This window comes from Sciurus carolinensis, chromosome 8 (assembly GCF_902686445.1).
Source record: "Sciurus carolinensis chromosome 8, mSciCar1.2, whole genome shotgun sequence".
NCBI classification, from domain to species: Eukaryota; Metazoa; Chordata; class Mammalia; order Rodentia; family Sciuridae; genus Sciurus; species Sciurus carolinensis.
Window position 1 is genome coordinate 15,064,477 of NC_062220.1, and position 16,911 is coordinate 15,081,387.

The window sequence follows — 16,911 nt, forward strand, 5'->3', positions numbered from 1 at the left end:
TCCCAAGTTCAAGGCAGCCTCTGCAACTAAAGGCTGTCTCAAAAAATAAAAATGGCCTGGGGGGAGGTACAGGTCAGATGTAGTGTGTGTGCTTAGTACGAGTGAGGCCCTGGGTTTCATCCCCAGCACTTCAAAAAGTTAAGAAAAATGGAATGGAAACTATCCTTTAAAATATAATTACATTTGCAGGAGGACAGGCAGTGCTGCTGGTGGGACTCAGGGCCTCATGCATGCATGCATGCTAGGCAGGTTTTGTACCACTGAGCTCCACCCCAGCCTCATTTAAAAAATAGTGCCTATTTCAGCTCTCTGCTTCCTGAGCACCATGTTTTGAGCTGCTTCCCTCCACCACCCTCTCCCTCCATGATGTTCAGCCTCACCTCCAGCTCCTGGGAATGGAGCCAGCTTATGGACTAAGACTTCTGAAAACCTACCTTGAGGTGAATGGATTTTCTGTGCATTTCCTCCTACCATGATGCTGACAAGGAGCCACCAACCATGGCACTTCCTCTGTTAATCAGTTTATGCCAGATATTTTCTTCATAGCAACAGAAAGCCAACTAAAACAATGACTTTGGGAGAATTAGATCTTTACTGGTCTTTTTAGATAATAGCTGGTACAGGGGGAGTTGAGTACAAAAACTGGAAGCATTTGATGTATAGAAAGTAGATCAGCTTTAAGTTGTTTATAAATTATATGACTGAGGGTGCTAAATATTTGTTTTAAAGACATGGAGAGTTAAAAGGAAGTCAAAAATGAAGGGAGTTATATGTTTAAAACAGTTTTTCTTAATTGCCAGAGTTTACCAGGATTGGCTAATGCTTCCACAAATAGCGATCTACTTGTTCTCAGGTCTCAAATTCCAAGCTTTTATCACCATTTATTGCTGGGTATTGGATACATATTTTATTTTTAAAAATCTGTAACATTGCCTAAAATCAAACTATGATTTATAACATTACATTTATGGGATTAAAAAAACTGTTCCTCATTTCAAATACCAAACTACTAAATGAAATTTTAAATTTGGCAGTTGAAGAACTTTAGAAATTATATATAGAATAATTGGGCAAGTGAAACAATAGTTAATCAGATAAAAACATTTTAGTTTTATTTCTCAATAATTGTCTCCTAGTCTAGTCACAATCTTTAGATTGTGAGGATTTTGTCCTTCATTTTCAACTTAGAATACCACTTTTGAATGAATGACTATTGAAACCTTTATACAACATGGTACTTCTTTAAACACTCTTATCATTAAACACCTGTTGGAAATTTTTAATTGAACTATTTAAACTTAAATTTCACTTATTTATAGTACAACAAACATGTTTATTTGCTCCAATAAGTAATTAATTAAAAAAAAATAGTACCTATTTCAAAAACTAGTTAAAAGGGTCTCCTGGGCTTATGGCTCAGTGGCAGTGCTTGCCTAGCATGTCAGGCACTAGGTTTGATTCTCAGCACCATAAATAAATAAATAAATAAATAAATAAATAAATAAATAAATAAATAAATAAATCATTGAAAACTTAAAAAAATTTAAAAGACTAATTAAAAAGATTCATTGTGTTAGTATGCTGCAGTGCTGGGCACATACTAATTGCTGTATGTTTGCTCATATTTTTTTGTGGTGAGGCATTTGAAATTTATCCTCTTGCCTATTTGGAGATATGCATTGTTATTAACTGTAGTCACCCTGCTGTGCTGGGTGCAGTGGCACATACCTGTAATCCCAGTGACTAAGGAGGCTGAGTCAGGATTATTGCAAGGTCGAGGACAGCCTAAGCAACTTAGACCCTAAGCAACTTAATGGGACCCTGTCTAAAAAGTTGAAGTGGGGGGGTGCTGGGGATGTAGTTCAGTGTTAAAGCGCCACCCCCCATCCAAAAAATGAAAGATTCGATTCCTCCTGTCCAACTGCAACTTTGTGCCCTTTATTTTATTATTGTTTTTGGTACTGGGGACAACCCAGGGGTGCTTTCCTGTGCTACATCCATAGCCCTTTTTAAAATTTTTTGAGACAGGGTCTGACTGAGTTGCAGAGGGCTCGAACTTGTGATCCTCCTGCTCCAACCTCCTGAGTAGCCGAGATTACAGGCATGTGCCCTTGAACCTGGCAGGGTTTTGGGCTCTTAACCATCACCACATTCCTTCCCTGCCCGCCATGCCCCAGCTTAGCGGTAGTCACCAATCTACTGGGTTCTGCTTTCACAGATAAATGAGGTTGTGTGGTATTTGTCTTCCTGTGCCTGGCTTATTCCATTTAGTGTACATCTACCAAGTTCATCCATGCAGTTGCAAATGACAGTATCTCATGGACCTTCCTTCTGAAATACCCCGCCTCAGAACTTGATGCCTCCCACCATGATTCTTCCCTTGGCAGTGGGAGGGTCAGGGACCAGCCTCAGGGCCTCCTGAAGGCTGGACCCAGGCAGGAGTGCTTCCTCCTCCATGGGAAAACTGTGCTGTCTCTAACAGAAGTTAAACAGCAAGTTTTTTTAACATGTGCAATTTCAGGTAACATGAGTTTTTCAAGAATTCCTTTATGTTATATATGTGCCAAGGTATGGAACAGAAAAGGTTTTATTCTCAGGGGACTAGTAGAACATGGGGAGAAATGTACCCCTTTGTCCCCGCGTGGTGTAACCTTAACTATCAAACGAGGTGTCTAGGGACCGAGGTTCAGTTCTGGCCCCCTTCTCTGATGTCTGATGGATAAACGTGGTTAAGATGATTTCATATTAACTAAGGCTTGCTTTATACTCTCAAAGAATTTTTTTGCTCCTCCAGAGAGTTCATTGTCTGGGGTGTAGCTGGGTTGCAGAGCACATGCTTAGCATATATGAGGACTTGCGTTCAATCCCCAGCACTGCCAGATTTAAAAACAAAACAAAAAGCAGTAAAGCCGAGCTGGGGTTGTGGCTCAGTGGTAGAGTACTTGCCTCGCATGTGTGAGGCACCAGATTTGATTCTCAGCACCACATATAAATAAGTAAAATAAAGGTCCATCAACAACAACAACAAAAATTAAAAAGAAAAAAAGCAGTGAAGTAACCACATTTAATCCACAGCAAACTGAATCCAAAGAGGTGTGTCTCTTGATCAAGAACAGCTGTGGCCCAAGTCTTCTGCTTGGCATAATCACCATTTACACTAGTGATTATCAGGCCAGGTCTGTCCTGATGGGTGGTACAGAGTTGCCAAGAGCTGTCTGTGCTTCTAGACTGAACGTGGGCGGGGCAGGGCTTGTGCACACAGTCAGATGTATGCACTGGAGCTCAGGAGGCTTCTGTCAGCGAGAGACTCAGGAAGTCAGTCTTCTTATTCAAAGTTGTCCTGAGTAGAAAGCATTTGACAGGAAACCCCAGTGGATGGAGCTGAGGTAACTCACAGAACTTTAATGCAAATTCCTACTTTTTTTTTTTCAAAACTTGGGGGGGTTGACAGCTGTTCTCAAAGCTTCCCCTTCATGAAGGAGGGAATGAGAAGGGTGCTGACAGGAGGGGGCAGCAACTCCAGCAAAAATAAGGTGTCCTCCCGAACTACTACGGGATGAACATAGCGGCTCAGGTGCTTATGAGGGATGTGGAGGATACCTATGGATATGAAAGTAAGTGTCCCCGGAATGTCTCAGGCTGGGAAGACAGCTCTCCTAGTGGGTACTTTCAGGGGTTCCTTTACCCCACCCCACCATGCCTTTAACTTCCAAGGAGTGGAAGTCCTGACTGAAGACACAATTTAGGGTTTTATCTTGGGGTTTGTCTTCAATTATGCAAATGTGCAAATGTCTCAGGGAGGGCTGGGACCTCAGACTTTCACTGGCCTACAATTTCAGAATCCTTATGTGGTGGAGACAAGAATGCTTGGGACCCTTGGGCCCTTGCTCCTATGAGACACCCGGGTCCCAGCTGCTTTCCATGGCAGCTGGCAACCAAAAGCACCTTTGGCAGGTCATTCATTTTGGACACAATGAACAGACCGGCTGAATTCCTTAGGAACAGAGCTACTCAACAAGGAGTGAAGCTTCCACGATGTGAAGTTTCTACAAGGCACTTGAAGTAAGAAAATGAAAAGTGCTTGGTGATTCGGAAGGCAGAGCTGGGAGGGGACACTGCCTTCCACCTTGGGGGATTTAGCATGTGTGTGCTTCTTGAAGGTCAGAATTTTTAAAATTAACTCTTCAAGGACTCCTTAGGGACCAGGAAATGTCTAAGGGAGCTAGTGGACAACTCAGGTCTGCCATGGGAGGGTGGGAGGAAGGAAGGTGGCCTTAAAGACTGACTTCCTGGCTGAGAGCCAGCTGAGTGGTGTTTGGGGGTGCGTGCTGCTCCACCATCATCTGGGGCACAGCCCTTTAAACACCAGCCTGAGATTCTCAGGGCAGAGCAGGGAACAGGAGGGATGGCCAACAACTGCTTGGGAAAAGGACCTGGGGATGCCCCAGGTTAAGAGCAGTGTCCTGAAGTGGGGCACATCTCTTCAGCACTGGAGTCAGAAAGCCGCGGTGCCCTCATCCCTTCTGACCTTGAGAGGCAGCTCCATAACTGACATCAGCAGAGAGGTGCCTCTATCAGGTGAATGGCCATTGCACACTGGGGGCTCAGACACCTGAGGCCGAGGGGCCCTGGCCTGCTGCCTGCCCTTGGGTCCCCGGGTGCCTCGACTCTTCTGGTCACCCTTATGTGTTTAGTTCTGAAAGCAAGGGTCATTCCCCCACAGGCTCCGAGGCTCCAGCTGCCCTCTGGCCAATCTTAGAGAAGAGGTAGCACAACACTAGTTTTATAATCCTCTGTGAGCCAATTTAATTTCAATTCAGAACTGATTTCTGATCCAGCAGATAACTGGATGTTTTAGAAATTGTGAGCATTGTTCATATCCTTATGGTCCTATAGGGTGACAGATCAGCCCAACCTGGACACAGTGGGATCCGATTCTGTTGCCCTCAGGTGGTTCCTGGCAGTTCACAAGGTGCTGCTTTTGGTATTGAGGTAACGGACGGGCTCCCCTGTGCAGACTTGAGTTGTGAATGTTGGGGACAAAACGATAACAGCATTTTTTTTTTTTTTTTTTTCCCCATGGCAGGCTTTCTCCCATCTCCCTGCCTGAGCTGCTTCAAACTTACAGAATGTTCCAAACATTCTCTCCACTTTTCCTTCACTGCCTTCTTCAGGTTGAGAAGCAACATCCAGGGGAAAGCAGTTGAAGTGGCGGAATGGAGAGTGGGCCAGAAAAGAGGGGAAAGGCAAACCTTGACCCCGCCCTGTCTAAAGTCCTGGTTTTACTAAGAATCCAGGAAGAGGTGCTTTCGCTTTCCTTGGAGTCTGGTGTGAGTTGAGGCAAAAGTGCCGTCTGTTCAGGCTGGAGGGATCGGGCCAGTGGCAAGGCTGCTCTTGGCCCCAGGAGACACTGGATATCTGACTGCCTCTGCTTTCCAAGCTGGCTTCACCCACACATTCAGCAGGTGCAGTGGCTCTTCTCACTTGGACCTTGGGCTACGAGAACTGGACTGGAATCTGTGGGCAGACTGTGCAGGGCGCTCTCCCCATACAGGTGCAGGCTGTTGCGGGCGATCAGCTCCTTGGCCATCAGCACGAAGACTTCGTCTATGTTCTTGGACTCCTTGGCAGATGTCTCCAAAACTGCCAGGAGGCCGTACTTCTCGGCCAGCGTGCAGGCATCCTCAAATAGGACGTGCCGTTTTTCCCACATGTCGCATTTGTTTCCTGAACGTGAAAGATGAGCAGACATTCCATTGAATGGTCTTATTGCGCCCTCCCCCACAATGAAGTTTTTTTTTTTTTGGTGGCTGGCACTGGCATGGAACCCAGGGCCTTACACACGCTAGGCAAGTGTTCTACCATTAAGCTATGGCCACAGTCCTCAAAGTGAGCTTTAGAAAGAACATCATAGTTCAGCAATAGCACACGTACACCCATTCGCAAATTGTTAATTGAGGGCAAATGTACGGAAAGTGAAACCACAGATGGATGGAAGTGGAGCCACTCTCCAGCAACTCTGGAGGCTAAGGTGGGGGGGGGTCACAAGTTCAAAGCCAGCCTCAGCAACTTAGGTCCTAAGCAACTTAGTAAGACTGTCTCAAAATAAAAAAATAAGGGCTGGGGATGTGACTCAGTGGTCAAGCACCCCCAGGATTCAATCCCCAGTACCAAAAAGGTGGGGGCAGGGAGGCAGGAGGAGTGTGTATTACTGGCTGGAATGGGCGGAACCCTGTCTTTAGGGGAACTGTCACTCCTCCCTGACAAGGAACAGAATGGACCAGAGTGCCCTCAATTTCCCTCTTCATGTCTTGTTCCTCTTTTCACTCATTTCCCCCCAAACTATAAAATATTGAATGCTGTGAGATGGGCCCCATCTAGTTGGGGAGATGGTGATCAGGATTTGTTGGGTTGGAGGTACATACTGAAGGACTTTTTACTTTTTTTTTTAAAGCTATAATTTATATATACTAGCATGCACAAACTCTTAGCATACAGTTCAGAGTTTTGGCCAACTGCATCTGCCTTTGTAACCACCAGCTCCTGCAGGATGTGGAACAGTTATAGTTACCCTAGGGATTTCCATGAGAGACTTTGGGAGCGAGACCTAGGCTGGCCCATAGAAGGAAAAATACCCTGTCTCTTCTCCTCGATGCCTATGCTCTGTGAGGCAGGAATGTGAAAGCAAAATTATTTTCCCACAGGGTGCATTCCACCAGACATCAAAATTTATCACAGTGTAGAGCGCTTGCCTAGCATGTGTGAGGCACTGGCTTCGATCTTTAGCACCACATAAAAATAAAGGTATTGTGTCCATCTACAACTAAAAAATTTTTTAAAAATTATCACAACTGGGAGCAATGGCACACGCCAGTAATCCTAGCAACTGGGGAGGCCAACACAGGAGGATCACAAGCTCCAGGCCAACCTGGGTGACTTAGTGAAACCCTATCTCCAAATAAAGAGGGCTGAGGGATATAGCTCAGTAGTAGAGTGCCCCTGGGGTCCACCCCAGTACCACAAAGAAAGAAAGAAGATGTATTACAAAACGGGGCTGGAGGGCTGGAGGTTTGGCTTAGTGGCAGAGCACTGGCCTAAAACGTGTGAAGCCCTGAGTTCAATTGCCAGCACCCCATAAGCATTAAGAGAGAGGGCTGGGGCTGTAGCTCAGTGGCAGAGCATTTGCCCACCGCATTTGAGGCACTGGGTTTGATCTTTTTTTTTTTTTTTTTTTTTTTTGGGCAGTTCTGGGGATCGAACCCAGGGCCTTGTGCTTGCAAGGCAAGCACTCTACCCTCTGAGCTATCTCCCCAGCCCTGGGTTTGATCTTTAGTATGGCATAAAAATTAAAGCATTCTGTCCATACACAACTATAGAAAATTTTAATAAAAGAATTAAAGAGAAATTGGCTTTTTTCACTCAGTGTAAATCCTTTAACATCCATCCATGTTGCTGCATGCATTGGTAGTTCATTTGCTCATTTTTAATGTATTAGTAATAGTTTTTATTGCTGAGTAGTATTTCATGGTTTGGATGAACACGTTTCATCATCATGACTGATTCTAGTTTATTTACTTATGTATTTATTAAAATTGCTTCTGGTTTTTGTTTTTTTTTTTGGGGGGGACAGGTATTGGGGATTAAACTCAGGGCACTCAACCACTGAACCACATCCCAAGCCCTTTATTTTGTAATTTATTTAGAGACAGGGTCTCACTGAGTTGCTTAAGTGCCTTGCTAAGTTGCTGAGGCTGGCTCTGAACTCATGATCCTCCTGCCTCAGCCTCCTGAGCCACAAGGATTACAGGTGTACACCACCGTGCCTAGCCTCCATGGACTTTTGAGGGGCACTTAGGATCCAACTGTAGCCTAGTGTGTTGGTGCAAAGGATTATTACACAAATCATGCAAAAGAATAAATGACACCTGCATGCAACAAAGTGGATGAAACTCATGAACAATATTGAGGGGAAGAAGCTTAGACAAAAAAGACATTACGATTCTGTTTATTTGAAGTTCAAAGGCAATAGCAAAATGAAACTGCAGTATTTAATGACGTGTGTAGGTAGTAAAATGATAAAGAAAAGCAATGGTTGCCATAAAAGTTGTGTTGTGCTCACCTTCTGAGAAGAAAAGGGGAATAAATGGGAGGGCCACGAGAGGAGCTAGGGGAGGGACTGGCAATGTTCTCTTTCTACCAGGAAATAACACCTGCCTTTTATGGAGTCCTTCGCACTAAACTGAGTGATTTGTATATGTTACCTCATTTAATCTTTAAAATGCAACAAAACCTTCAGAGCAGGTTCTAGAATGAGAGTTTTATAGATAAGGAGTAGAAATTCAGAACAAGAAGCCCAAGTTCAGATAGAGAGGACACAGAGGGAAACTAAAACTCCTATCTGGTCCCAAAGTCCAGGCACGAAGACATAGACATGGCCTCAATTGGAGCTCTCGAGAGCCCTAACTGACTGGACTTTGTCAGCTGTTGGAGAATAGTCATACAGGGACAGAGCCCACCAGCAGCTCTGAGAACCAGATACTTGGGCTCAAACCCTGCTGCACTTGTAAGTAATTGGGCCAGGTTACTTGCCTGGACACTTGTCTTCCAGGACCCCCCACTGCCTCATCCGGGCCATGAGGATGGTAGTCTGAACTGTTAGGGGTGTGGTGAGGATTAAAGGGGATGACCCAGGAGAGAACTTGGGCCAGAGCCTTCTAAGTGTTTTATGAGTGCCACGTGTACTAGTACCTTCCTAGCACTGTCCTGTCCTGCAGCCCTGAGAGGCACTGCTAGTCAGGAAGCAGCTGCTGTGCAGCTTGCTGGGAGCCCTGGTGAGCTGCCCACTTGGTGCTCTGCCAAAGTGTGTGTTGAAGAAGAAACATGGACTCTTTTCAGGTGAATTTTAATCTTTGTAACTCTGAACTGTGTCACTGGAAGTGTCTTTATCAGAAGTCACAGTTTCTGGTCCTGAAGGGGAACTTTGAGAAGAGAGGTGGCCTCTCACTCCTTTCCAGAACTGACAAGTACCATCTATGTGGGAGTCCCCTCCCTGTCCCATAGACGTGGGAGTGGACACCTTCTCTCTTAAAAAAGGAGGGAACTAGATGTGGGGGCATTCCCTTGGGCAGCAGGTGGAATCAGGACTCTGGGTCTGAGGTGGCAGCCAAGCAGACCTGACTCCGGCAGTGACTTGTGGTTATTCAGCGAGGAGAAGCAGAATGAGTTAAGCAGCAGCTTTATCCTCGAGTCTGTGCATGAGACGGGCCAAAGCGGGAGGCAGGACAGAGCTGGGGGTATAGCTCAGAGGTAGGGCATTTGCCTAGCCTGCTGGAGAACCCTGGTTCCATCCCCAGGACCCCACATCAAAACAAAACAAGAAAAACAAACCCCAGGAAAGATAAGGAAGAAAGGGTTCTAAAATACAAATCCTTTCTGGAATCATGAAAGTAATAAATCTGTACCAACACCATGCCAATGACCTCTTCCAGGCACACAGCATCCACAGATGGGCTTTGCATCATGTGACCTCTTCCCCTGGAGTCCAGTGACTTGGTGTGGGCTGGGCTCTCTATTCCAGGCCAGCTCATCTTCCTCTGGCCAGCAGCCTGGACCATGCTTTGCCATGAAGAGGCAACAGGATTCCCTTGCTGAGGATGTGAGATGGAAGATCCTGAGAGGAGGGGGTTTTGGCAGAGCAGGCATGGGAGGATGCTTTGAGGGAAGCAATGAGGGGCTGTTCAGGTGTGAGAGAGTGTTGGGTCCAAGTTATCCCATGCATAAGGAGCAGCTCTGAGTTAGAGGAAACAGCGGCGTGGTAGAGGGCAAGGGGAGGAGGGGCCCAGAGCCTGAGATGAGGATCCCCAGGGTCTTGCTTTTTAGTGACCTAATTTTACTATGCTCCTCGTCCTCACCAGGGCTTGACTGCTTGGCTTTTCCCATGCATTTCTACCTTTTACATAAGACTGTTGTTATTATTATTGTTGTTGTTATTATTATTATTGGTGCTGGGATCCCTACTATTATTAATTAATTTTTAAAAATTTGGTACTGGGAATTGAACCCAATGGCACTGAACCACTGAGCTAAATTCCCAGACCTATTTTTTTTTTTATTTTGAGACAGGGTCTTGCTAAGGAACATGCTGAGGCTGACTTTGAACTTGCAATCCTCCTGCTCAGGCTTCAGAGCCACTGGGCACAGTGTGCACCACTGCACCCGGCAAGGCTCCTATTATTTGAGGAACATAGATTAAGTTAGTTCCTTCACACAAATGAACATTCTAAAAACAAATCCTACTCTTTATTTAGCGCTTACTATGTGCTATAGCATTGTACTTTATGTACATTATCTCTTTCTCTCTCTCTCTTTTTCCTCACTGGGGATTGAACCCAGGACCTTGTGTATGCTTGTCAAGTGCTTTACCACTGAACTACACCCCCAGCCCTTTCTTAAATTTTATTTTGAGCTAGGCTGGGTGGCGCATACCTGTAATCCCAGCGGTTTGGGAGGTTGAGGCAGGAGGATTTCCAGTTCAAAACCATCCGCAGGGCTGGGGATATACATCAGTCGGTAGAGTGCTTGCCTCGCAAGCAAAAGGCCCTGGGTTCAATCCCCAGCACGGCCAAAAAAAAAAAAAAAAAAAAACAAAACAAAACAAAACAAAACAAAAAAAAAAACCGTCCTCAGCAAAAGTAATGCACTAAGCAACTCAATTTATTATTAGACCCTGTCTCTACTGGGAATATGACTCAGTGGTAGAGTGCATCTGAGTTCAATCCCAAGGACCAATAATAATACTAATGATTTTATTTTGAGACGGGATCTGACTAAGTAACCCAGGCTGGCTTCCAACTTGCAATACTCCTGCTGCAGCCTCTTGGGAAGCTGGGATTACAGGTGTCTATCACTCATTGAATTGAATCCAGGGGTACTTTACCACTAATTCATATTCCCCAGCTCTTATTTTTTGAGACAGGGTATCACTAAGTTGCTGAGGCTGGCTTTGAACATGTGATCCCCTGTTGGGTCTCCTAAATCTTTGGGATTAGGTGTTACGTCCAGCTAGTTTAGGGTCTTAAATGGCGTAAATTCAGTGAAGTCATTCAATAGCCAGGCACAGGCATCTGAGTGACTAGCTGGGGATTTGGGGCCACCGGGAACTGCAGACTCCAGTAGTACCTCCTAGGCAGTGGATACGGCACCTGTGCGTGTGGTATGCCGGGGTCTCCCCCGCGACTCCGGATCCACCCAGGGAGCGCTCTGGGGACGGGTGGGAAGTCTGCCCCCACGCCAGCCAGTGCTGGGGAACCCAAGGCCCTGCGCAGGGCAGGCGAGCGCTCCAGCGCGGTAATCTGCACTTTTAACAAGCCCGCAGCATCCCACTCACGCTCAATCTATTGGGAATTCCTGGGCAAGGTGTTTTTTAGGTCCTGTCCTTCGCTGTCACTTTTAAGATCTCACGTCCCACTGTCATGGAAAGCTGCGACAAGCTGGGCTCCAGCAGAGGGGACCAGTAAAGAAAAAAGTCAGCCTCTTGGAGGACGCCCTACCGATCAGCATGACGACCAAGTTGGCCGCTCCGTACTTCTCTATCTCGCGAATCCAGTGAGGGACCGACTCGAAGGTGGACTGCCGCGTGAGGTCGTAGGCGATGATGGCCGCGTGCGCGCTGCGGTAGTAGCTCTGGGTGATGGTGCGGAAGCGCTCCTGGCCCGCGGTGTCCCACACCTGCATCTGCAGAGGACGGGGCAGGTGGTCAGGCGTCCCCGCCACGAACGGCCTCCTCCCCACTAACTGGAAGGCAGGGTCCCGGCTCTCAGGCTCGGCCGCAGGGCTGGCGGGGCGCCCGTTCGGTTAGTTGTCCCCAGGGTGACCGGGACGTGTTTCAGGTCTGGGAACCGCCACCCGCAGGACGCTTCCGGAGAAGCAGTCTTTGTTCTTTTGCCTTCTCCCCTCAATCATCCTTGGTCCAGATTGTGAGGTGATATTTTGAGCCTGCCCATTGATGGGGGACGGCACTGGTGGAACTTTTAAAAAATATATTTAAATTTATTATTATTATTATTATTAGTAGTAGTAGTAGTAGTAGTAGTAGTATTTGGTATTGGGGGTTGAATCCAGAGGTTTTTTACACCTGAGTCACATCCCCAGCCCTTTTCATTTTTAAATTTGACACAGGGCCTCACTAAGTCGCTGAGGCTTGCCTTGAACCTGTGGTCATCCTGCATCGGTCTCCTGAAACCCTGGCATTACAGGCAAGCCCCACCATGCCCAGCTGTTTCCTTGGTATCATCCAATAACCAGACCATATTAACTATTTCCTGATGATTTCCAAAATCTCTCTCTCCCCCCCTGACCACGGGTTGAACCCAGGGTCCCACACATGCTAGGCAAGTGCTCCACACAGAGGTATATCTCCAACCTTTTTTTTTTTTTTTTTTTTTTTTTTTTTTTTGAGATGGGGCTCCATAAATTGCTCAGGCTGGCTTCAAAGTTGTGGTGCTCCTGCTTTAGCCTCTCAAGTAACTGGAATTAGTTCAATTTTTTCTTTTATGTTTTCCTATACTGGGGATTGAATCCAGGTATGCTCTACCACTGAGATACATCCTCAGCTCATTGTGTTATTTTTTACTTTGAGACAAGGTCTTGCTAAATTGTGCAAGCTAAACTTGAACTTGTGACCCTTCTGTCTTAGTCTCTGGAGTTACTAGGATTACAGGTGTGCCCCACAACATCCAGCCCAAATGTCTTTTTACAATTGTTTTAATTTCATCAAGATCCCACATAAAGACTTGTAATCCCAGAAGCTTGGGAGGCTGAGGCAAGAGAATCTCCAGTTCAAAGCTAGCCTCAGCAAAAAGTGAGGCCTTAGGCAACTCAGGGAGACCCCATCTCTAAATAAAATATTAAAAAGGGCTGGTGATGTGACTTGGTGATTAAGGGTCCTGGGTTTAATCCCTGGTACCTCCCCCCCCAAAAAAAATCCCAATTAACTGTCAGCAACTTAGACCCTGTCTCAAAATAAAAAATAAAAAGGGCATGTAGCTCAATGGTAAAGTGCCTTGGGTTCAATCTCCTATACGGAAAAAAAAATCACAAATAAGATCAATTGATGGGCTGGGATTATAACTCAGTGGTGGAGAGCTTGCCTAGCATGTGGGAGGCACTGGGGTCGATCCTCAGCATCATATTTAAGTAAGTAAATAAATAAAATAAAAGTATTGTTCCCATCTACAATTAAAAATATTTATTAAAAAATGATCCATGCCATGCATGGTAGCTACAGCCCAGCCCTTTTTAAATTTTATTTTGAGCCAGGCGCAGTGGCACACGTCTGTAATCCCAGTGGCTCAGGAGGTTGAGGCAGGAGGATCATGAGTTCAAAGCCAGCCTCAGCAAAAGCAAGGTGCTAAGCAACTCAGTGAGACCCTGTCTCTGATAAAATACAAAAAAGGGCTGGATATGTGGCTCAGTGGTCAAGTGCCCCTGAGTTCAACCTGACTACGTCCCCACAAAAAATGATTCATTGATTACATTTTCACGAACAGGTTTTTTTTGGGGGTGGGTGGTGAGGGACAGTACTGGTGATGGAACCCTGGGATTCTTTACACCTGAGCTGTATACATCACCAGCCCTTTTTATTATTTATTTTGAGATAGGGTCTTGCTAAATTGCCCAGGCTTGCCTCTAATTTATGATCCTCCCACCTCAGACTCCTGAGTCACTAGGATTATAGGTGTGTATACCACACCTGGCAAAACATAGTATCTTGCTGTGATTTTAATTTATACTTTGAGCTTTGAGAGTGAGGATGGGCATCTATATTTTAATTTATGAGCTAGTACTTACAAAGCTTGTGAAATAGTAGTTTTGTCCAATCTGTGAATTGGTCACTTTTTGTATTTGGTTGTTGGTCTTAGTTCCTACATATTTATCAGTGCTCTTTTCACATTAATAAAATCAGCAATTTGTCAGTCCAACATTGCAAATATTTCTTTACAGTTTGTCATGCATCTTTTGACTTTGTTTATGGTATTTTTTGAGTATGTAGACATTTTTTTCCTTCCCTTTCCTTCCCTTTATTTACTTTATGGCTTCTGCATTCAGGTCTTAATTAAAAGGTTGATTTCCCCCATTCCAGGGGGGTATGCATGGGCTTCAGTGTGGGGAACTCTGGCTAAAGGAGGCAGAGCCAACCCCATGCCCCTCTGACCTTTACTTTCTTGCCATCAATCTCAAGGGAGCGCACAGTGAAGTCCACTCCGATGGTATTCTGCTGTGTCTCCGTGTAGACACCAGATTTGAAATGCTGAACCACACACGTCTTCCCCACATTGGAATCCCCAATGAGGATAACCTTGAACAAATAGTCAAAGTTCTCATCTGCTGCCCTGGCTGAGTTGTAGAACTGCATGACTCTCGCCACCTAGAACAGACCTAAGAAAAGAAGGGATTCAGTTTCTCTCTAGTGAGCACCCAGCAGGCACCAGGCACTGGAGACCCAGCAGAAGACAAGACAGCAGCCCATCATGGCTTTTCCAGCACTAACACTCTTGTGGGAGAGGGACGTTAATGAAGGCAGACTTCCCCACAGGTCCATTCTACACCAGGTGTTGACAGGGACTTAGGGGTGCTTGCAGAATGACAAGGTACTGCTGCCGTTCTCTGGTGGAGGGAGGATATCTGTTCTCCAGATCACAGCACTGAGGAAAGCCTAGTCCAGGAGGCAAGGTGCCCCACCTGCCAGTAGAGAGCAGGATGGCAGAGGAAATGTCCCCAGGAGTGACTTCCCTGCTATTAATCAGATGGAGGGCACGTGTATGTCAATTTCACTTGGGGGAGAAGGCCTCCAACCACCAGAGGACCGACTGCCCAGGCAACCTGAGGCTAGGACTGACAAGTCAGTTTAGGGAAGAATGAGGTAGCCTGTTTATTTATTTATTCATTTACTTTGGTACTGGAGATTGAACCCAGGGGTACTTTACCGCAGAACTACATTCCCAGCCCTTTTTATTTCTTATTTTGAGACAGGGTCTCTCTAAATTGCTGAGGCTGGCCTTGAACTTGGGATCCTCCTGTCTCAACCTCCTGAGTCACTGGGATTACAGGCGTGCACCACCATGCCCAGATAACTTAAAGGTTTTTAATGGTATGGTTCCCAAACTAACTGATTATCAGACTTATCTGGGGAGATAATTAAAACATATTCCTAGAACCCATCCCAGACCCATTATCTACATTTTAAAACTAAAGAAATCGAAAACGGCACCACACACACATTCCCCAGATGAGACTAATGACAAGCCAGGTTTGGGAAACACTAATTAACACAAGCAACCACCTGAAGCTTCACTGTTAAAGATAACCAATACCTCCTGAAATGACCATTGTGCAGGGTATCTCTAACTTGTGCGGGGTTGAAACCCATCTCCCTGGGGTTTCAACCTGTCAACCCCAGGGCTACCCTTGCTGTGCCAAAACATGTCAAATTCCTATTCCACTTGACAGCTCATCAAATATTTGAAACAGAAAGCTATTCCCTCAAGGTAAACAGCCTTTAACTGTCCTTCATATGATATTGATTAGGTCTCCTCATCAGATATCTCCTGAAAGTAAATAAAAACCTTATGCCGTTTGATGGTTACATGCTAAAAAATGTTCCTGCATTATGACATGCTTCTTCATTTTCCCCTGATTTATTCTTTTCTCTAACATCATAGAAAAGGTCAAGTGTAGCTGGGCATGGTGACTCATGTCTGTAATCCCAGTGGATTGGGGAGGCTGAGGCAGGAGGATCACAAGTTCCAAGTCAGCCTCAGAAACTTAGGGAGACCCTGTCTCAAAATAAAATGGGCTAAGGATGTGTCTCAGTGGTTGAGTATCTGTGTTCAATCCCCAGTAAAAACAAAACAAAACCAAAAACAAAAAAACAAAAAACAAGTCTATATCATCATAGAAATTAAAATGCACAAAAATATCGTCTGTGTGTAAAAACCCAGGGTTTTAAAGGAATGAAAAAGATCCCATTAGGAGATCACATATGGCTAAGTGATTCAGCAGACAAAAGACACACTCAAACCACTTTTTAATTTCCCTCTAACTTTTCAACTTATAAAGTCATTCCACTTCCGGTCTCATCACTTGAACTTGAGTTGAAACCTTATTTCCAGGTTCCCTCCTTCCCTTTCCCCCTGCAAGTTCCCAGCATTTCCACCAAAGCCCCATGAGACTTAGCCTGTGTGCTGGCAAGGAGAAACAGTCACCCGCGACATCCCACATCCTGCAGCCTTTACCTTCCTGGTTCACCTGCTGCTTACCTGCCTCCCTCTCTCACCTGTGCCAGCAAGGAGGTAATGTTTTCTTCTTCTCCTGGTTTCCTTTGTAGCCCTTGGTGCCCCTTCTTCCTCCTGCCTCGCTGCGTGGTGGGAACTGTAGTTCTGGCCCCAGGTATTAGGTTTTGTGACCGAGAAAGTGAAAGAAAAGCAAACACAGTCCCTCCCACCTGCCGGGAGTGGAGCCACCTGGAGTCACCACGGGGCACAGAGCTGCAGGTGAGGCACTGCCAGCACAGGGAGCCAGCTCCCCTCCAGCATTCACGCTGCCCCTGCCCCTTCTACTCGCTTTCTCTCATCTGGCATTTTCCCTGAGGTCCCCTGTTTGCCTGCACTGGGGGTCATTAACTGAGAGGACATGAACTTAAAGAAGGGTACCCAGGTTTTTTTTTTTTTTTTTTGCAGTGCTGGGGATTGAACCCAGGGTCTTGTGCATTGAAGGCAAGCACCCTACCAACTGAACTATCTCCCCAGCCCTGAAAAACTCTTTTTGAGGAGCCCAAGAGTTAAGGAAGTGAGCTGAGAAGGTGAAAGAGCTACAAGGACCTCAAAAGTGTATGGGAAGAAAGAACAAAATTTC

General features: G+C 45.8%; 1 protein-coding gene across 3 annotated transcripts; it reads right to left on the minus strand.

Moving 5' to 3' along the window:
- Positions 1-3,056: 3,056 nt before the first annotated feature.
- Rab19 (RAB19, member RAS oncogene family) lies at positions 3,057-16,465 on the minus strand. Of its 3 annotated transcripts, none has more exons than XM_047561549.1 (4): positions 16,334-16,465; positions 14,213-14,436; positions 11,550-11,727; positions 3,057-5,727 (listed from the first exon to the last, which is right to left on the minus strand). In XM_047561549.1, the coding sequence occupies exons 2-4, from the start codon at positions 14,411-14,413 to the stop codon at positions 5,459-5,461; spliced, it is 648 nt and encodes a 215-aa protein (XP_047417505.1). In that variant the 5' UTR covers positions 14,414-14,436; positions 16,334-16,465; the 3' UTR covers positions 3,057-5,458. The 3 variants fall into 3 exon arrangements, with proteins under 3 accessions (XP_047417505.1, XP_047417503.1, XP_047417504.1); XM_047561547.1 differs by having other exon boundaries at positions 11,550-11,733; XM_047561548.1 differs by having other exon boundaries at positions 11,550-11,733; positions 16,317-16,360.
- Positions 16,466-16,911: the final 446 nt, after the last annotated feature.

What these genes read in the sequence shown, in the direction of transcription:
- Rab19 (XM_047561547.1), bottom strand. Translation starts at nt 14,413, where the DNA reads ATGCAGTTCTACAACTCAGCCAGGGCAGCAGATGAGAACTTTGACTAT. An exon ending in TTGATGGCAAGAAAGTAAAG is followed by an intron (nt 11,734 to 14,212) that starts GTCAGAGGGGCA and finishes CGTCCTCTGCAG; the next exon opens with ATGCAGGTGTGGGACACCGC. An exon ending in CTTGGTCGTCATGCTGATCG is followed by an intron (nt 5,728 to 11,549) that starts GTAGGGCGTCCT and finishes TTTCACGTTCAG; the next exon opens with GAAACAAATGCGACATGTGG.